Here is a 21,708-nt window from a genome sequence, read left to right on the forward strand (position 1 = left end):
ACAAAAGTGACGGGGTACGCGTCTACTAAACTTCAGTATAGAAATGCCGGTCTGGTCCCGCAGTTAAATTTGAGAGGCACAAGCAGACAGACAATAGCCCTTAAAATGGCCAAGGATAATACAAGGCACAGTTGCTAATATTTCAATATGCATTACATAATGTGACACACACGGAGCACCAAACTTCTATAAAGCCGGGTATGCGACTAGTCAGTTTGCGGTAGTCACCCTGCCAAACTTCTATAAAGCCGGGTATGCGAGTATAGTCAGTTTGCGGTAGTCACCCTGCCAAACTTCTATAAAGCCGGGTATGCGAGTATAGTCAGTTTGCGGTAGTCACCCTGTAGTCGCATACCCGGCTTTATAGCAGTTTGGCAGGGTGACTACCGCAAACTGACTAGTCGCATACCCGGCTTTATAGAAATAATGAACTACAATAGTTACACTATAATAAGTACATAGATTGCATTCATGAAGTTGTAATGGCTGGACGAACATGCATATTAGATGTAAATGTGTAGCAGCAAATGATATCAGAAATAAAAAGGGGAGATTTATGAGGTGAATATACTGAACACAGTTTATTTAATCAGTAATAGTGCAATGTTACAATGTTGTCAAAACAAGTCTAGATGGTAACAATTGGAAGCAACACATGTAACAATGTTAGATAAAAGGGTATGTGCACATATAATGTGCACAAGCAGACAGACAATAGCCCTTAAAATGGCTAAGCATAATACAAGGCACAGTTGCTAATATTTCAATATGCATTACATAATGTGACACACACGGAGCACCAAACTTCTATAAAGCCGGGTATGCGAGTATAGTCAGTTTGCGGTAGTCACCCTGTAGTCGCATACCCGGCTTTATAGCAGTTTGGTGCTCCGTGTGTGTCACATTATGTAATGCATATTGTTTTGTAATAGCCACATTAACATTCACCATTTTCAGACATTATATGTGCACATACCCTTTTATCTAACATTGTTACATGTGTTGCTTCCAATTGTTACCATCTAGACTTGTTTTGACAACATTGTAACATTGCACTATTACTGATTAAATAAACTGTGTTCAGTATATTTACCTCATAAATCTCCCCTTTTTATTTCTGATATCATTTGCTGCTACACATTTACATCTAATATGCATGTTCGTCCAGCCATTACAACTTCATGAATGCAATCTATGTACTTATTATAGTGTAACTATTGTAGTTCATTATTTCTATAAAGCCGGGTATGCGACTAGTCAGTTTGCGGTAGTCACCCTGCCAAACTGCTATAAAGCCGGGTATGCGACTACAGGGTGACTACCGCAAACTGACTATACTCGCATACCCGGCTTTATAGAAGTTTGGCAGGGTGACTACCGCAAACTGACTAGTCGCATACCCGGCTTTATAGAAGTTTGGTGATCCGTGTATGTCACATTATGTAATGCATATTGAAATATTAGCAACTGTGCCTTGTATTATCCTTCATTTTAAGGGCTATTGTCGGTCTGCTTGTGCCTCTCAAATTATTTTATGTTGTGACAGCCTGATATATCATGAGCAGCGGAGCCGCGGCTCCGTGAACTACATTAACCCTGTCACCTCCACACATGATTTATTCATGTGTGCGTTCTGAATGCAATGTACTTATTATAGTGTAACTATATCTGTAGGAGAGATCATGTAGCTATGGAACGCCCACATGGGCGTTCCAGCTTTGGCAGTATAGTCGCAAGGACGGCAGCATATCGATCGAACGTGCGTACACACTGCACTTTTGTTCCGATATGAGGCCGTCCTGTCGGATGAAAATTAAACTGCAAAGAACCATCGACCGACCGAGTATGGACGGACAAGACAGTTTTTTGCCGTTTATCGCTCGTACGGGACAGTGTACACACATATACAATTGTATATATGTGTACCCAGCTTTAGTGTGAATCTCACCGTGTGTGTAGGTTAGGCACACATTTGACATTTGAGGATGGTGTAACCTGCATTCATCTAGTCTACTTTGGTAATAACCCTTTTGCATTAAAAAGAGTAATGGTGCCCACACGCGGTACGTTTTGGCTATGCGGTGTGCGCTACCGCACATACAGTATCACATCACAGCACAAAAAGTATGTGCTGCACCTACTTTTTGTACTAGATCACATTGCATCTAGTTTAAAACGCATGCTGTTTTAGCACATTGCATGCATTTTGAACTAGATGTGATGTGATATAGTCCAAAACACACGGTGCGCACTTTAACAGGCCTTCAGAATCTTGACTGAAATGTGATGCTTCTGAGAGACATATTTTACGACACAGAGTCACTCATAATTGAAAGAACTATACTTTAATATATTAATGGAGCTAAAAAAAAAAAATCAAATAGTATCAGTTCTATCCAAAATAAGAATATCTATTTAGAAGACTCGTTAAAATTGCAGCTACTTATTCAAAATGATAAAATGGTGTATGTGCCCACCTTGCCCTCATTTTAGATGCCCAAATCAGCATACCTTTCATTGGTGGTCCAGCGGGAAATTTTGGGGGCCACCCGTTGTACCACCAATGCCCCTTTGCCTGTGGGGAATAGATGCTGTGCTCATGCGAACAGCGTGTCTTCCCCGCTGACAAGCGGGTGGTAGAGGGACAATGTCCATCCTGCTCCTATATGCCTGCAGTGAGCTGTCTCCACATTCCCGGGTCCCTGCCCCCTCCCCAGGAAGGGGCAACATAGCCAGGTGAGTGCTGTGTATACTGGAGGAGTGGGGGCTGTGTATAATGTGTGTGTGTGAGTGAGATGCAATACAGTGGTGTGTGTGTACTAGCTGTAATATTGAGCGGGGGGTGTGTATAATGTAATATAATGGTGTGTTATGTGTACTGGCTGCAATATGGGGGAGCTGTGGGTAATGTAATATAATGGTGCATGTAATGGCTGTAATATGGGGGGTGTAATGTAGTATAATGGTGTGTGTACTGGCTGTGAGGGGGGGAGGGGTGTAATGCAGGGTTGCCTCCTCATTTTTTGATTGAGCCTCCCGCTGCCCTACAAATCCTTCAGATCCTTCAAGTTTTATGGTATTGCTCTCCAAAAATGCAGTCTGCACATGTGCCTCCAGAATGCTGGTGGGGTGGTGCCTGCCAGTCAATATGATGCGGCCGTCATGTTATGTAAATGATGGCCACCTGTTGTGGGTGGCCGCGTCCTATGAGAGAGCCCAAGGCTTGTGACCACAGAGTTGGCAGCACCAGCGGCAGTGGAGGGGGGCTGCCGGGTAGCAGCAGCTGGGAGGTGTGCAGCCCAACGGAAGGAGTGGGGTGGCTTGGCAGCAGCGCCATCTCCAGTAGCGGCATGGCGGCAAGGAGTTAAGCAGCCAGATGACAGCATCTTCTGGGGCAGGGAAATGGGTGGCCCGGCAGCAGCATTACCAGCAAATGCAGTGGCTGTGTATAAGTAAAATTAAAGCCATAAAAATCCCACCATGGGGCTGCATGCTGCCTGGGCTGCAAAATTTAATAAATACTAGGTTGATTTTATAGTGACAGATTCCGCTCCTTTTATTTTATTTTTTAAATACTGTAGCTCCCCTGTAGATCGTTTACATTTGTGATAAATAATTCTCTCACCGGAGTGGCTATGCCCCATTAGGAGCCCTTTACTGCTTTGGGGTTGGCGCTAGTCCTGCTATACACTAGAGTCTAGCTACTTGCATACCACTATAACCCTAATACCAGGTGCCATAATTATAGAGGGTGCAGGGAATGCAAACCCCCCCCCTCTCTCTTTCTCTCTTCCTGACACTATCTTTTTCTCTCTGGTGCTCTCTCCCTGACACTGTCTCTTTCTCTAACATTATCTCTTTGCCCCCCTGAAGTCTTTCTTTCCCATCCTCTCTCCCTTTATGACACTCAGGGGGTTATTCTGATTGACTCCTTCTGGCAAATTCCTACTTAGATGGACAAAACCATGTGCACTGCAGGGGGGGGGGGGGCAGATGTAACATGTGCAGAGAGAATTAGATTTGGGTGAGTTAATTTGTTTCTGTGCAGGGAAAATACTGACTGCTTTATTTTTACACTGCAATATAGATCTCACTTTGAAGTAAAACCCCACCCAAATCTAAATCTCTCTGCACAAGTAACATCTACCCCACCTGCAGTGCACATGGTTTTGTCCATCTAAGAAGGAATTTGCCAGAATGAGTAAACCAGAATAACCCCCTCTTTTCCTTGCCCTGACACAGTCTTTCTCACATACTTTGGTAGCATTACAAATTTGTTTGGGGCATATGTAACATGTGCAGAGAGAGTTAGATTTGTGTGAGTTATTTTGTTTCTGTACTGGCTGCATTATTTTTACACTGCAATTTAGATTTCAGTTTCAACACACTCCATCCAAATCTAAATCTCTCTGCACATGTTACATCTTCCCCACTTGCAGTGCACATGGTTTTGCCCATTTTCCAAACAAATGTGTACTGCGATCAGATCTGAATAAGGGCCTTTGTCCATGACACTGTTTTCCCCATCCCTCTCAGTTTCTCTCCCTGACACTCTCTTACAACCTCTCTCTGTCTCTCACACACAAACTCTCTCCCTCTCAAATGCGCAGTTTCAGAATGTAGGTGCAGAGAAAGTGGACATCTCCGTTATTGCACATTGTGGTGAACAATGTTACACAAGGGAAAGGCTGAAACTAGCATTTGCATATTGTCCCTGTGATTCCAGCAACAGGTGCTAGAGTGAATGCAACAAAGTCCACCTCTGAATCGGGTCCAGAGTTTCAACTGCCACTGCAGGACACACCCCATAGTGGTGATAGTTACGCCCATAGGTGGGGTTAGACACAACCTTTGGGTGGAACATGACACACCTCTCAGCAGAGCGATGCATTCTACTAACCGCTAAAATCTCCCTGAAAATAGTTTCCAAAAGTAGGCAAGTATGCTCTGTTGATTTCAGGTGTCAAATCTGTAGCCCAAGTCTCATTAAACCCCAAAAATACAGCTACTTATTCAAAATATTACATTACAGGTCGGGTATCCCGTATCCGAATTATTCCAAAAAACGTGTTTTTTTTGGAATAATCAAATTTATTTTTTTATTCCCCCCCCTAACCCTCTTTTAATACTTACCAAGTCCTCCGGCATCCATAGCAGGCCTTCAGCATCCTCTCCGGCGTCTCCAGCGGTCCCAGGAGTGCTTTGCGCGAGTGCGCGCGCCGGTGGCGTCACCGGCGCGCCTGGGAACTTGCGCAAAGCACTCCTGGGACCGCTGGAGATGCCGGAGACGGTGCTGGTGGATGCCGGAGGACTCCATGGACGCCGAGGGACCATCGAGGACCCACCAGGGGCAGGTAAGTATGCCTAAAAAAAAAATATTCCAAAAAACCGGAATATTCCCTTATCCGGAATGCTCGTGGTCCCGAGCATTTCGGATAAGGGATACTCAACCTGTATTATGTATATGTGCCCACTTTGCCCATGTAGTTCATGCCCAAATCAGCATTGGGTCAGACAAAATATACTTGGGTCATATGTTATTGACACCCCTCATGTGTCAACTTTGTGGCCCAAGACTCGTTAATCCTTGTAAAACTGCAGCTACTTATTCAATATGATAAATTATAAAATGGTGTATGTGCTCAACTTGCACACGTTTTTGATGCCTAAATCAGCGTTGGTCCAGGCAAAATACACTTGGGTCATGAGCTAGTGACACCCCTCTGTTGATTTCAGGTGTCAAATTTGTGGGCCAAGGCTCGTTAATCGTTGTAACACTACAGCTACTTAAAAAAAAAAAATTATGGTGTATGTGCCCACTTTGCCAGCATATTTCATGCCCAAATTAGTTGGGCCAGACAAATGCCAGCATATTTCATGCCCAAATTAGTTAGGCTAGACAAATTTCAAGTGGGTTTTCTGCAAGTGCCCCCCCCCCCCCCCCTGTTGAACTCATTAACCCTTGCAAAAGTGAATGTCCTCAATAAGAAGCTGGAGCTCGAATAAGAAGTTCAGCCTTGTCTGCGAAAGTGGGCATTTACACTATAATTTACCATTTTAAGTATCTAGTATTGCAACGGTTAACGAGTCTTGGGCAACAAATTTGACACCTAAAATCAGCAGAGGGATGTCACATGTATATGGCCCACATGTATTGTGCCTAGCCCAACACTGGCATAGTGGGCACATACACTTATTGACTATCTTGAATAAGTAGCTGCCGTTTTGCAAGGGCTAATGAATCTTCAGCCACATTCAATGCCGATGCGCGGCCCTGTTTAGACAGTTTTGAATAGAGAAATAGACTGTACAGGCAAGTCTATCTTGAGTGACTATCTCGCCTGTAGAATGTATTTGGCCTAGGGACAAATGATGAGATAGTCTAAAGCCCTGTACACACGGAGCAACGGGAGAGACGATGCTTAAGCATAGGTCACTCAGCACACATTGCTGCACACCCACAATGTATGCTGAGCAATCCATGCGTAGCAGCACTTTGCCTATGTTAATAATAGGCAAAATTCTGCGATCTTAGTAGGATAGACACTGTCTATCCCTGCGGATCGCCATCACTATATGCCGCACCCCCCCCCCCTCGCATTCGTATGTGTGTTCCCCCACACACGTACGAATGGATGTTAAGCATAAACATCCATTCGCAGCTAGCATGCAGGGAGAAAATCATACGATGGTTGCCAACCATCAAATGATTTCTAACACTCTGGTGTCTTAAATCTGCAGGCACCCTGTACAGGAAGTGCACGGGCAGCTGACATCCACTGACGTCAGCTGCCTGTCCACGGCACCAGCGCCATTGCTGAATTACCATGGGAACGCCCAGCATTTTCATGGGAACACCCATGAAATGCTGGGTGTTCCCATGGGCACAGAACCCCCGCCGCTGCCCCTACCCGCACTGCTAGGTGTGAATGGAAAGGCAGATAAGCAATTTGCCATGCCCGGTTGCATGCGCAGTCGCTAAACATCGCTCCCTGAATAAGGTCCTGTGTGTATGGGCCTTAAATCTAAAGTCCGTTAGCCACAATTGGATAGTCAAAATTTAATCAAATCTGGATTGCACCGTGTGTCCACACCTTTCATAATCATGATTTATTTGTATTTGCACCTCTGAGACTTCCATAAGCCCTGTGCTTGGTGTTAATATGAGTGTGGCCTTCAATGTGAGTGATTTAACATTTCTGCACCTAACCACTTTCATCAACAAGCCTGTGTCACTCCAACATTATGCCCAAACTAGCTATGTTTCTTATACACTCTGAGGAAGTTATTCTGGTTGACTCGCAAGGCTGCAAATTCGCAGCCTTGCGAGTCACGCAGACCCCGCTTGCGGTCCGCATATGGTTCAAAACACACATTGGCCTCACAGGAAAATAAACTCACTTTGGGGCCTATTCAATTAGAGTCGGAAATGCCCGTTTATTGGAAAAAGGCCGTTTCTGACTGTTTAAGTCAAATCCTTGATTCGACCTATTCAATTGTTATTTTTTTTCCGACAGGTTGGAATGCTCTGACCTGTCAGAAAACACATGGATCATTGGAATAGCTGCCAATCCATATACTTTTGTTGGAAACAGGGCCAAATTTGACAGGTTTTGGTCTGATTCCAACAATCCCAATCCGACTTGAGCAGCAGCAGCCAAATCTGACAGTCGGATTTGGCTGTGCAATTGAATGGATCCGATTTAATTGAATAGACATCTTTTTGGGAATGTATTTGTTTTGCGCGTCGCTATAATTTATAGGTGCCCAACGGACAAATTCAAATGATTTGGGCGCCCAATAGTTATTGCACTTTTCGCACCCAAAAGCACTGAATTTAGCTGCTTACTTACTGTATGGGCTTGATTTGGACCTGATCGCACAATGGCGATTTCGCATGGCCAGCATTCAGGTAATTTGCCACCACACTTGAGTGAAATCCCACCTTGCGAATCAATGTGCTTGCTGTGCTAATGGAAGTTTATGGCTAAACATCCATTCGCAGCCACACAAATATGTCCAAAATCCACCATAACAGGCTCACCATCGAATGATGTTTACACTGGGCACAAGTCATTACATGCACTTTGTATCCACAGACTTACTCGGCACAGGGCCATAGATTTTAGCATCCCTCACTGTGGATATTGTGGGTGGAGATACAATGTGGGTGGAGTATCAGCTGATCATGCTCGATGTCAAGGGGTTTTATGCTCTTCGCCAAGGGGGTTTTATACTTGTTGCCAAGGGCGAGTACATACTCATTACCATAGGGTAGTTAAATGCTCATTGCCAAGGGGGAGTGAAATGCTCCTTGGCAAGGTGAAGTGAAATGCTCATTGCCAAAGGGGGGGGTGTGTGTGTGTGTGTGTGTGTGAAATGCTGCTGCTTGCGATAAAGGGGATAGCCACCCCCAGCCGGGCAGAATGGAAAGAAGTGTCAGCTGGGCAGAGAGCGGTGAGCTGCCTGTCTGAGCAGGTCTGCAGCTATTTTAAATCTCCTGTTGACTTGCGAGCCAATCGGAGCTCACAGCCCAGCAGCCAATCAGGAGCGGTAGTGGTGGTTCCTTGTTTGAAGGTGGCTCCTCCTTCTGCCAGTCGGCTCAGAGTGGATGTCGGGGTTTGGAGCAATAGACAAAGTAGAGAGGAGAAGCTGGGAGGAGAGGTTATTGCAGCCCCTCCCCCTCCATCTGGGTCGCACAACAGCATTCATTTCCAGTCTCTAACACAGAAGGGAGCAGCTCAGCCTCCACTGCAGCTGCTCATTCAAGAAAACATGAGACCAGACTCAGATCCCCTTCTCTGCAGACCAGACAGAAAAGAGGGAGGAGGGGCCATGGGAGTGTTGTTCAGATAAAATCCCTCCCCTAGATCAACGTGTGTGTGGGTGCCTGAACTAATGAGAGAAATGGCAAGGGGGGGAGCAACGGGGACAGGGGCGTAACTAGACATTGGTGGGCCCCATAGCAAGATTTTGAATGGGCCCCCTGTGCTCCACGAGAGCATCAGGGAGTGGTGGGGGGGGGGGGGTGTTGAGGTGGTCGTCAGAAAAGCATATAGGGGGTGATCATTTTTTTTATGGCTACATAGGGGAAATAATAGCAGTAGCAAAAGGGGCAGTGATGGGGTAGTGATGGTAGCAATGATAGCAGCAGTGATGGTGGCAGTGATAGTGGAAGTGATTGTGGTAGTGATGGGTAGTGATAACAGCAATAATAGGGACAGTGATGGTGGTAGTGATAGCGACAGTGATGGGGGCAGTTATAGCGGCTGTGATGGGGGTAATGATAGGGACAGTGATAGTGGCAGTAATAAAAAGGAGAAGAATGCCAGTATATTATTCAGCCAGAGCTGGCATACTTTTCATTTTTGTGTGCACTAGGGGATTGACTACCCCTTGCCAGCTGCTGCTAATTGCGCACAACACCGTGGGGTAGATTTTTTTAGTGATGATCAGGGGAATATGCGCTATCCCCGTGCCTTATGGCAGGGGATAGCGCTTCCCCTGATCTATGACACCCGCTGGTGGAGCGGGTGTCTTAAGTGCAGTGGTGTGGGGCAGGAGGCATAGCGCATCTACAATATTTTGTATTGCGCGCCTGCCTCCTGCCTGATTTATGAACGGTCAGCATCGCTGACCGTTCCGTTGCCTGCAGCTATCGAATTCGACAGCTGCAGGCGGCGATGCCCTATGCCTACAGCAGGGACAGCGCTGTCCCTGCTGCTGGCTCTGAGCTGCGCTGGGGATCTCGTGTGAGTAGCGAGATCCCGCGCATGCACAGTCCAGCCGGCCAGGCAGAAGCAGACAGTGTTAACTTCGACAGCAAGATCTTAGTAGATCTTGTCGCTGTCCCCTCCTGCTTCGCCTCGCTACTGAGGCGAAGCAGGAAGTGTTATAGCGGCGCTATAATAAATCTACCCCAGTATGACTTGTCTTGTTGTTCAACATAGTGGAAGTAATGGTGGTAGTAGTAGGGATGGCCATCGACCATCAATGATTTAAAATCATCAATGGTTTATGCCCGAATACTTTGAATACTTTTGCCATCGATGAGGGAGAACCAGATGGTTTCCCTACATCGATGGCATAGTAGAAACAATATTTCTTTTTTAATTGTCTTCAAGGTGCATGGACACGGAGCATAGCTCCGCCCCCGACAACCCAGAAGCCCCAACCCCACATTCTGATTGGCCTTTGGGCTAGTCAGTCAAAGAGAATGGCTAACCATCGATAGCTAAACTATCGATGGTTGCCCATCACATAGGTTTTTTACTATCGATGTCTGTATGCAGAATCACCATTGATGGCTACTGCACAGATGGCCATCCCTAGGTGGTAGTAATAGGGGTAGTGATGGAGGCAGTTATAGCGGCAGTTATGGTGGAAGTAACAGGGGTAGTGATAGCGGCAGTGATGGGCAGTGGCGTAACTATAGAGGGTGCAGCTGCTATGTGACCCAGCAGCTGGGGAGGGCCCGAGGACCCTGCAGGCTATCCCCTGCACCCTCTAAAAAAATGGGAGACGGAAGCCTTGTCTGCAAATTCCAGCAGTGTAGCTGAGCCTGCAGTAGCAGAGCCAGTGCTGCGCAGATGACGGACACTGACTGTGCTTATACAGTGCCACACTTGTCATCCACGCAGCCCTGGCTCCGCTACTGCAGGCGCAGCTACACTGCCGGAATCTGCAGAAGACATCTCCCTCCCTGTAAGTACACTGGCAGGCAGGCAGCCCAGCGCAGCAGTGCAGATAAATGTCTGTATCCCCCTAAACAAAGCAGGCATTTTTTTAACAGTTTCAAAATGGATGAAAATGGCAGCATTATGTTCATGACGGAACATAACACTGATGGAATATATAGAAGACGCAGCTTCCTTCTTCCGTCTACCTCCGTGTAAGTACAGTGTGGGACATAAATCCAGAACCCCCAAAAGGGAAAATTGCCCATGTAAGTCATGTGGGCAGGGCTCCAGACAGTCGGGATTCAGTGAAACCACTTTCGGAATCCCGACTGTTGGAGAGTCAGTGAAACCACTTTCGGAATCCCGACTGTTGGAGAGTCATCTGGCACCCAAATTTACACCCTAGTGTCAAATTTTTTAACCTTTGCACAAATACAGCAACACATTCAAAATGACTGTCGGGCGCATTTATCAACATATTGCGATGCCGGCAAAGTGGCATCGCCGGACATCGCATTGCGGTGTTGAAGTACACCGCCTGAATGTATGATTAAAAGGGCGCAGGAACAGGGCTCCGAAAGGAGCCCGTCCCAAAGCCCTGACCCGGAAGCCGGGGGGCCTGCGGATGCGCAGTTATGCGCTGACCCCTGTGACCGCACTGCCCCGCTCGGCAGTGCGATCCAGTAGCCATAGGCTACAATGGGCTATCGCCATCCCAGAATGGCGATAGCACAGGGATGCGAAGCCGGGCTGCCCGATGTTAATACATCGGGCAGCTTCGCATCCCCCATAGAAACCTATGGGGGATGCGGCCGGCGGCGGTGCAGGGGGATCGCAGTAGGGATCGGAGATCCCTGCTGCGGTCCCCCTTTGATACATTTAGGAGATACTTAATATTTGCGGCTAATATTTGCGGATTTAGCCGCAAATATGGTTTGATAAATGGGCCCTTAAATCTGGTACCTGCTTTAACATCCATTTTCATGCCAAAATGCTTGTTGGTCATGCGGATTTCAACACAAAAAAAACCATGTCAATTCAGCAGAATATGCTCACCGCTACATGTGCCACTTCTCCCGCTGCCGCTGCTCTCCATACTGCCCGCCACTATGTAACGAGTAGCTGCTATATGCTGCATCAGCGCTACTCTCAAAGCTCCTCTGTGGCTTTTCATTTACATAACAGGTCATGACATCGCGCTTGGAGGACCCAGCGCTTCATGACTTGCGCATGCGCAGTCCGACTTTTCAGCTTGCAGGCTGAATACCCGGGAGGATCTTGGGTATTTTCGTGAGACCGGGAGATAGGGCAAAAACCGGGAGACTCCCGCAAAATCCGGGAGGGTAGGCAACCATGAATTAGCTCCACCTGTGGATCTTTTAAAGTGTGCCTGAATAATGAGTGCACCTGCTGGGTGACCTGGAAAACGCGTACTGTTGGGGGTACTTGAGGACCAGGGTTGGGAACCACTGCCCTAGTGGATGGTAGGGCATGAAAAACACCATGTCTACGTTTTGACTGTTGGCCTTCCCCAATGCGTGTGTCGACTGACCCGTCGACCTAATGCTTGGTGACCTACCTAGTCACCGTATCTCGTAAATGATAATGTATGTGCCCACTCTGCCAGTGTATTTCACACCCAAACCAGTGTCCAGTAAAGCAAATATATGTGGGTCATATACAATTGATCCCCCTCTGTTTATTTCCGGTGTCAAATTCGTTGCCCAAGATTCCTTAACCGTTGTAAAATTGAATGTTCTGAATAAAAAGCTGGAGCTTGAGTGAGCACTGAGCAGTGAATAGGAAGCTGGCCGAATAAGAAGCTAACTTCAGCCTCTTCTTCAAAAAGTGTTTTGTTTCTGACTGTGGGTGCCCCATCCTGTAGTCGGGAGTCGGAAGCTCTCTGCAATTCTTTCTCTCACGGCATTGTGGGATGCAATAAGATGTGAGCAGAGGAGAGCGAGGGAAGAGTGCCCGCAGTGTTGGGGGCGGCCTCCACCAATAGCGGGAGCGGTTGGCTGAGCTGCTGCAGGGGGAGGCGCCGCTATTTCAGTCGGGCAGAAGGAGTCAGTGGATTGCTGCCGATTGGGTCTGGAGAGATTTGTGCTTGCAGCAGAGTGCACTGACTTTACACTGTGAGAGGTGAGTGAACACTCGGACGCGAGCTCAATGCCCGCTAACTGGTACACTGCGTGCGGTTATCATGTAGAAAGCCCCATGGTATGAGCTGGGCGGTAACTTGTATGGCGTGGGTGGAGGTGGTGCTGTACGCAGGGAGGTGGGTGCTCTCTCCGTGGGATGCAGGTCCAAGCTGTAACATAACAGTGATGCCGCTGAGTATGGGGACATTAGGGGAAGGAAAGGCCACTTGGTCAGCAGGTCCAAGTGGCCGGTGATGGCAGTAGGCGTGTTACACAGCTAGCTGCACTGTCAGGCTTCCTTGGTGACTGGCCTTTCAGCACTGCATGGCTACTAGTCCTGGTGACTGATGCTACAACTTCTGTGTCCTTCTACATAAGCTGGATAAACTAATAGTCTGTATTATCAGTCACATTAATATAGGGAGTGTCTGTGCTCCTGTAAGGCACGCATACCTTGCTATGTGGCCGTGCCTTTTTAGGCTATGGCATAATTCTGGTAACCTTTATATCACTGTGGGTTGGGTTTTATTTATTTTTTTCAGATGGCTTGCATAGAACTAGCACTACTCCTATAATTATATTACAGTGCCCCTTGCTAACCTAACCTGTTGTTCGTGTGTTAGTAATGTACACGTATATAGCCTATCAAACTGATACATCCTCCATTCTAGAAGCGGCAGTTATTGAGTGAAATGTGTTCAGTCTGTTACTACTTTTTCTTATTCCCCTGAGCCCAGACTTTTGTCAATAAAGAGATGCTGAGTATAGTGTTTCCATTTGTCAGTGTGACTATGTTATATTCACAGGCCTTTAACTCCTACTGTGCTTATCGCCTGGTAATTGAGACTCACACCATGACATTGTTTAATACAAAAAGCTTGCCTATATACTGTGGTCTTAAGGGGCCCCATGCATTAGGCTGAGGTGTTGTATGTTGGCCTTGCATGTGATACCCTGACAACTCACGCAGTAGTTATCTGGCGGCTGGAACACGTGATACGCTGTATGCGGGCCTCTTACAGCTGATGTATCGCATGTGATCCCATTGGCCACCATGGGTCTGAGAAATCCTCACTGCAGCACTGATAATCTCTGGATCTGATCCAATATGTACGGTACCATGGATCAAATTTGTAAGTCATATGCAATTTGGCACTTTCTCGCACTGTCGGCCTGATGTACAAAAGGGCCGAAGTGTGTGTGTGTGTGTGTATATGTATTATTATACACATGCGCGCTGCTGGCTTTGTGCATTAAGCAATTTTGGCTTGGTCCGATTTAGCCATAGGCCAAATACAGATGTGTGGCTAGTCAAAATTGCCTTGCCTGCAATGCCTAAAATGCTGGGTGATGGCGACTCCGTGTATCACTTTTTGGTTAGCCTTCTAAGTGATTTTTGACCATCTAATCAAAATTGCCTGGCCAATCTACTGCCACCCCTTCTCTCTTCCGTTTTTTTTTTTTTTTTTTTTTTTTTTATTATTATCCCGGTTAACGATGTTTGTAAGCATGTTGGCTGGACATGCCTATAGCTTACTGGACTCAAGGCAGCAATTCACTGCTTCTTTTTAGTTCTGTTTAGTAAAGGGGTAGGCATCTAATGGGACTTTTAATCATGGTTCACTGTTCTTGTATGCAACAATGTGAATGTCCACATTGGCTGGCACATTGCATACCCCTGGTGTAGCTGAGAGTCCTCTTTATTTTATATGGCGACACACCGGGTCTATTTAATGTACAAAATAAAATGGCTTGCAGGAAAACATCACTTATGTGGTTTATAACTGTTCATGAAACTCTGGCTGTCCTGTGACATCATCTGATAAATGCCCCCTCTATAATTATGGCAAGCAGTGCAAAGGCTGTCTGAGCTGGAGTTCAGTAATACCCCTTGTATACCAAAAACGCTAGGTCGCACCTGTGTTTTTGATACCCACTTCAAGCCGGATGCGACCCGGCGTTTGCACCCTTTTACACCATCGCCGCAGGTAATCTGCTGTGCACCCCCCAGACCTTGTCTGGGAGGTGAATGGATGCCGCACACAGGCATCCATTCACCTCCTCCGCAGCTGCTGTCATTCCCCCCCCTGTCCAACCTGCGGACACTGCGTACCCATTTACACCGCCCTCTACCTAGGTCCTAGCCGTGTTCTACCCAGGTCAGGACCTGGGTAGAAGTCCTGTGTAAAGGGACACGGCGTGACACATTTACACCTCCTCTGACCCGCTGAAGACCTGGGGTTTTGTGGCGGTGTAAAAGGGGTATACATTTTCACACTGCATGTGCCTTGTGCACCAGAATGTGCTCACATCCCTGGACTTACTAAGAGCTGTTTCTCTCCCACTACACAAGTATGCTTCAACTCCTTTTGCCACATGACGATACTAAAACCTGACTTCTGTTCTCTGACAATTGGAGGAACTGCTGGAGAAATCATAAGTGAAACTGGGCTTTTCACTTCATGAATAGAGAACAGTCTGGGTTATTTCATATATTAAGCTGGTCATACACTAGACCAGCTTTCATCTATCCAGCCATCCAACAAGGTGGATGGATAAAAAAAAAAATCTGGTACTGGGTGTGAGCAAATGTTACTTGTAAATTTGCTCCAAAAATCTGGAAACAGGCAAAAACTGTAATTCAATCCAGGCACTGTAGTTGAATCTGTTTGATTGAAACAATTTGGTCACAAACCCAGGAAAATGGACAAAAACATTCAAATTGTTGCTTGTCATTTGGTCCCATACAGTACCAGATTTTCAGTTTAACCAACTAGTTGCACGAATGTTGGTCTAGTGAACAGGTTCTCAAACTCAGTCCTCAGGACCCCACACAGTGCATGTTTTGCAGGTCTCCTCACAGAATCACAAGTGAAATTAGCTTCACCTGTGGAGTTTTTAAAATGTTAACTGTGGGGTCCGGAGGACCAAGTTTGATAACCACTGGTTTAGTGTAGAGCTGTGTACACATGGTGCAATAGGGCTTCTGAGCGACCATATTGCCAGTGATTTGTTTGTGCCGCAGCGAAAAAAATGGATGGGTGCACGCTCCTGTGTTCAGCCCCGTAATGGTCACTGGTTGCAGGAGCTTGCTCCTGCGATCATCTGTTTTCCTCTGGAGCTCCCCCAGCAGATTGTCCTGCTCATCAGAAGGTGCATTCACGTACAGATTTATCTGTCCAATCTATCTGGTGGGAACAAAAAACCTGGAAATGTATGGGAGCATATGCTTTGCTAAATTTGTTATATCAGAATGATTTTAACAATTTGACTGGTCACTGTCTGTTTTCAAACATTTGGGAACACTGAGCAATATATTGCACAGCGTGTACACAGCTTAGGGATAGCTAACTCCAGTCCTCGCTACCAACAGTTCACATTTTCCAGACCACCTAGGTGCTGCACGGGTGTACTCATTACTCACTGACACATGTTAAAAGATCCACAGGTGGAGCTAACTACTTCACTTGTGATTCTGAGAGGAGACCTGGAAAACATTACCTGTTGGTAGCTCTTGAGGACTGGACTAGGCTACTCCTGGTCTAGTGTATGGCCAGCATGAAGATCCTCTTTCCAGCAGTCCAACTGGCTGGCTTATTTGGAGCAAAAATCTGGTAATTCTTGTGGAGAAAATGGCACTCCTACCCCTTTCTTCCAAGCATTAGAGAATGCTTGGCAAGTTGGTTAAATCCATTTTAAATTAAGCGATCTGACCACTTTTTTTTGCCCCAATGTTTAAGGTCCCTTCATTTTAAACCTGTATTAGATGCATGCTAAGTATTTTCTAACTAGATCTGAGCAGTCGCTGCGCTATAGGCTGACTAGAATTAATAAAAGCATTATACAGTGAACAGTTTGTACACAGTTAAACAAACCTGAAAACTATTTGTGGAGTTACTGTAAAGGGTTATCAGATTTATACAATGTTCATGGTTTGTGTGACCTGAGTTTCATCCTGTTCCAGGTGCATCATGTCTGACAGAAAGGCTGTAATCAAGAATGCTGATATGTCCGAGGATATGCAGCAGGATGCTGTGGACTGTGCCACACAAGCTATGGAGAAATATAATATTGAAAAAGACATTGCAGCCTATATCAAGAAGGTACACTGCATAACCAATTCAGTAACCATTGCCAAAGGCTTCCAATTTTAGTAGCCTCAGACTTCTGGGCACTCTACCTATGAAACTGCATGCAATTGATTAAAAAGTAAACTTGCTGCGTTTTCAGGCTTGTAAACTTCAACTCTTTTTATTTTTTTATTTTTTTTCAGGAATTTGACAAGAAATACAACCCAACTTGGCACTGCATTGTTGGCAGAAACTTTGGCAGCTATGTAACGCACGAGACAAAGCATTTCATCTACTTTTATTTGGGCCAGGTTGCAATTCTCCTCTTTAAGTCTGGCTAGAAAAAAGGAATGACAATCATGGACTGTAATGCACTGATGGCTGGAGCCAGGATCCCCTGTAACATGGCTGTGCAGCTGCATGGACTGTATACTATATTTAATGTGTATATGTTGCAGTAAAATGACTTTTGTTTAGTTGCCTGGAGAGAAGGTGGCTTTATTTTTGTTTCTTTGCCCCTTTTTCTTAAGTTGTATTGCACTTGGGGAATCTGTAAATGCTTTTCAATGGCCTTTAAACGGGTAGAAAATAAACTATTCTACGTCAAACACCATACCAGTGATGCATATATTTTTTCTTTTTTCCCCCTCTATGAAAAATAAAACATTATTGCATTATTCTGGTATGATGTGCATAAATCTAGAATTCCACGGATGGTTTACATTGATCATGTCGGCACAAAAGCTAAGAGTCTGGCTTAAGTGGGCAACACTGCAGACTTACAGGGGAGGACCAAACTGTGAAAATTACCTAGAAGTGATGATTATACTTGGGTGTAATGTTTAAAGTCTGAAGGCAAAGCAGCTTTTTTTTTTCTTCTCTCTCATTCCCGCACCCCATTAAAATCTTAACCATCATCTGGACTAAGTTATGGCAAATATTTAGTTTTATTGCAGACTCTCACATTTCCTTCTAAGAAACTAGAATTTTCCCCTAATTCCAATAGCAATGAATTAATGTGTTGTGCTGCAAGTTTAGGAGTACCTCTACACAAACACATGGTGGGTTATTTTTTTTTTTTTTTTTTTTGTCTGTGTGTTTCCTCTGCCCTCTTAAGCTGTGTATATGCTATAATGACTTGATGGTGAACAAACCATCATGCCATGGGAGTGGGCTGATTTAGTTGAGCATGTGCACTTACCATGGCCTTGATCTGTTATCACATCTGGGTGGATATATGAATTTGCCTGCCCAGCTGATGTCAGTCACTGCAGCCAGTGTGCAGGAGATCGATCGTGCCCTTGCCTACAATATGTCCGTGAATAACATTCAGACTTAATAATGTGTATAACCGCTTACCTTCTCACAATATATGGGCCTAACAGCTAATGTATCGACCAGTGTGTAGCAAGGCTCTGAAGAACCTTCTAGCTTACCAGGCATGCTTGTGGGTTGGGTTTTTTTTTTTTTTTTTAATGAATGCGTTTTATGGGGATATGGGTCATAAATGTTCTGCAGTAGCACCTCTAGTTAATGTTTGTAGGTACGCTATGAAAATCATTTACCTATGGAGTCACACACTGAGCATATATAGGATAACTCTAATGGCTTTAAATTTAAAAAATAAAATAAAAGCGTGAAAAAAGATGGTCTCACCTCTAATCTGCACATTTGGTCTCAGTAACATTTGACAAAAATTGGGTTTAGCCAATGCAGACTAGGCCCTGTAAAGTGTATGTGGATTGGGAGGGGTGTTGCAAGCAATCAATTTTAGCTTACCCCAGAAGTGTTGTGGCTGATCAGGAAAGGTTGACAGATCGACAATATGAAGGGTCGATCTGATTAAATGCAAAGGAACAAATGTGGTTTTTCAGTGCAAGTCCAAACTTGCATAATATTGCTTGCTGCCTATGGCGCAGTGAGCTCTTGTGTGAATTCTGGGTGCTGCAGTAATTATTCACATGCCTATTGGATCTTCTCCCCTAAGACTAGTAAGTGAATGGTACAGGTGGCCCATTCTTCCACAAGTATGTGTGTCTTTACTGCAACTACAAATCTACCAGTTAAAGCATTCAGTTTTGACTGTGGATAAACAGGCTTTTAGGATGACTTTGGAGTCCTAAACCTGGACTGCTAAGATGGCGTTATACACCTGAAACAAGAATGTTTTCTTTGACTTGCAGCATAGAGCAGGGGGTTCCCAATCCCACCTTTTTTTATTTTTTGAAAAATGGCACCTTTTAGAGGATCAGCCTTTTTTTTTTTTTTTTTTTTTTTTTTTTTTTTGGTCACAGCACCTCTTAGGCCAAATAAAAAAGGAAGAAAAAATATAAAATTAAGTAGATTGTGTTACTCCAATTCAGTTATGTGGTGATGGGCAGGATTTGCTTCTGTTTGTCCATATGTTTTATGATTGACAGCCACCAGCATCGGTTTTAGCCAGAAATAATTGACCACAAATTTGAATTGGTCCTGGACCACCAACTTGGGGCACTCCTGCAAGTGTACTGAGGCACCCAGTTTGGGAACCACTGCCCTAGAGGCATGAGCAAATCTCTCTACAGTAACCTAACTTTTGTATGCAGCTGCTCTTAATTGATTATTCCCTTGCACACCCACCTCACCAATAATTTAATTTCACAGTAACAGGTTATACCTTCATGTGCCAATGTAGTCCATTAAATTCCCTCACCTTTCTCCATGAAATGTAGCTTAGACTACAAGTGCCAGTCATTGCTTTCCTCAAATTCATAAACTCCATTCTCAGGCGTCAGATTCTATAACTGATCCTGGTAAAATAGCTGCTAATTATAAATAGATGTACCTGCTTGCTAAAGGCTGTACTTGCTGTTTGGTAGTGTAAGTGTGCATAAATGCTGTTTTAGGTTGTGGTGACCATAGATATTGGTGGAGAAGTAGTGTATGGCTTGTTTCATCAATAGATCTAAAGAGATTTTAGAACAAGGCAAATGTGGGGCAGGTGGATAGTGAAATATACTCTTCATGGCCGTACCCATGGACTTATTACTAGCGATCAATCTGTTTATACATTTGTGTGCAACAAACTGCCTAGAAGCAGTTTTATTTTACGGAAATCTAAACACTAATTTTGTGCTACTGTATGCAAAGCTGTGGAAGTCCTTGCTGCTTGTTATGAAGAGCTGTAAGGTGCATGCTTCCAATTTAATATTTTTTTTTATTTTTTTACTGCTGCTTTGTTGCATTTTGTAACAACCATAGTTGGTTTAGCATTGCTAAAGGCTTAACATGTGCACCTTACATATTAATGGTATCTGCAGTGTATGTTAACCCACAGGATGTTCACTGTATGCATTTTGTTAGCAAATTCTTCCCAGTCCTGATTTGAAACAAGTTTTGTGCTTTTACATCTTGGGAATAACTTGTATCTCACTGTACAAAGACTTTCACTGTTGTGGCTTTTTATTAATTTATTTTTTAATTTTTCTGTGAATAGGTTAAATAAAGTGTCCATTCTGAGCTAATGCTCATGCTAAATGATGGTCTGACTCTTTTATTGTGTAGGAGGTGTATTCTAATACTGTTCAGGTAGTAACACAGATGAAAGCATGTGGGCTGCAGTCATTTTGCTTCCCTCTTGTGTTTACAGGTGAATCGCTGGACTGCTGTTGGTTGGGTCATGCTAAGGCATTCTATAAAATCTTATACCGTTTTGCACAAATTATACAGCAACTTAAACAATGATTATTTAACCCACAGTCAGCCCATACAGTAGTGTGGGTTTATGTTGTCTACAATAAGCAAATATTTGTTGGCCAATGTAACTTTTATTTTCAACTCTTGCCACACCAAACAAGATTTTAAAATTGCCAAGGCACAGTGTCAGACACTCACAGGGAAAAACACAGTGGCCGTCATAGGTAAATATTGGCCCGAACCTGAAAACAAGAGACAAATGAATAACTGTTGAACTGGTGGTGGTGACTGTAAACTGGTGTGGACCCCTCTAGCACACTTGAGAAATGCTCAAGGCACACTGGTTGAAAAATGCTGATCTAAACAAAAGACTACAGCACAAAACTAATAAAAAAAATGGGTACTTTTTTTTTTTTATTGTATAAGCACCCTAATGGGTGCTTACAATGTTAAATGCACCCCCACTATCAACGCGTGGCAAGCGCAGCGGTACGCGTCCTCTGACTTTTTCATACCCCCACTATCCACGTCGGCGTGGAGTTGATTTTAGATAGTGTGGCGAGCGCACCCGTATTACTTTACATGTATTCCGCGTCCCCTCGTGGGGCTCGCTACACTATATAAAATCAACTCCGCGCCGATGTGGATAGTGGGGGTATGAAAAGGTCGGAGGACGTGTACTGCCGCCCCTCGACATGCTTCGGGTTGGTGTTGATAGTGGGGGTGCATTTAACATTGTAAGGACCCATCTGGGTGGTTGTACAATAAAAAAATCGTATACCATCGCATTGTATGGCATACAATGCCATACAATTTTTTTTATTGTACAACATCGTATCGCATACCATATTTAGTCTTATGGTATACAATGCGATGGGCGCCGTGCTAGGAAACAAGTACCAAAAAATGTGTTCTTGCCATTAACTAGTGGGTGTTTTTATTTTTTTCCATCCAGGCTTTCTCGCTGTCATTTTATTATTGCTAAACTAATTAAATAAAAGCTATTTTGAATAACTGACAAGTGAGCCGGTTCTGTTGTTCACTTTCCATTATTGTCTAAGGAGTACAAATAAATGAGCGGAATCTGCATAGATTATAGTGTAAGGGAAATCTCAAGACTTTCTCTTTTTCCTAAAATGCTAC

General features: G+C 44.7%; 1 protein-coding gene across 1 annotated transcript; it reads left to right on the top strand.

Annotated features, from left to right (window-relative positions):
- Positions 1-12,666: 12,666 nt before the first annotated feature.
- DYNLL2 (dynein light chain LC8-type 2) lies at positions 12,667-20,406 on the top strand. Its single transcript, XM_083173237.1, has 3 exons — positions 12,667-12,821; positions 16,785-16,923; positions 17,094-20,406. Exons 2-3 carry the CDS (start codon positions 16,792-16,794, stop codon positions 17,229-17,231), a joined length of 270 nt encoding a protein of 89 aa, XP_083029363.1. The 5' UTR covers positions 12,667-12,821; positions 16,785-16,791; the 3' UTR covers positions 17,232-20,406.
- The last annotated feature ends 1,302 nt before the right edge of the window (positions 20,407-21,708 follow it).

This window comes from Crinia signifera, chromosome 2 (genome assembly GCF_055691185.1).
Source record: "Crinia signifera chromosome 2, ASM5569118v1, whole genome shotgun sequence".
Lineage (NCBI taxonomy): Eukaryota > Metazoa > Chordata > Amphibia > Anura > Myobatrachidae > Crinia > Crinia signifera.

Coding starts and splice junctions, on each gene's coding strand:
- DYNLL2 (XM_083173237.1), top strand. CDS start 16,792: ATGTCTGACAGAAAGGCTGTAATCAAGAATGCTGATATGTCCGAGGAT. Junction 16,924..17,093: donor TTGCAGCCTATATCAAGAAG/GTACACTGCATA, acceptor ATTTTTTTTCAG/GAATTTGACAAGAAATACAA.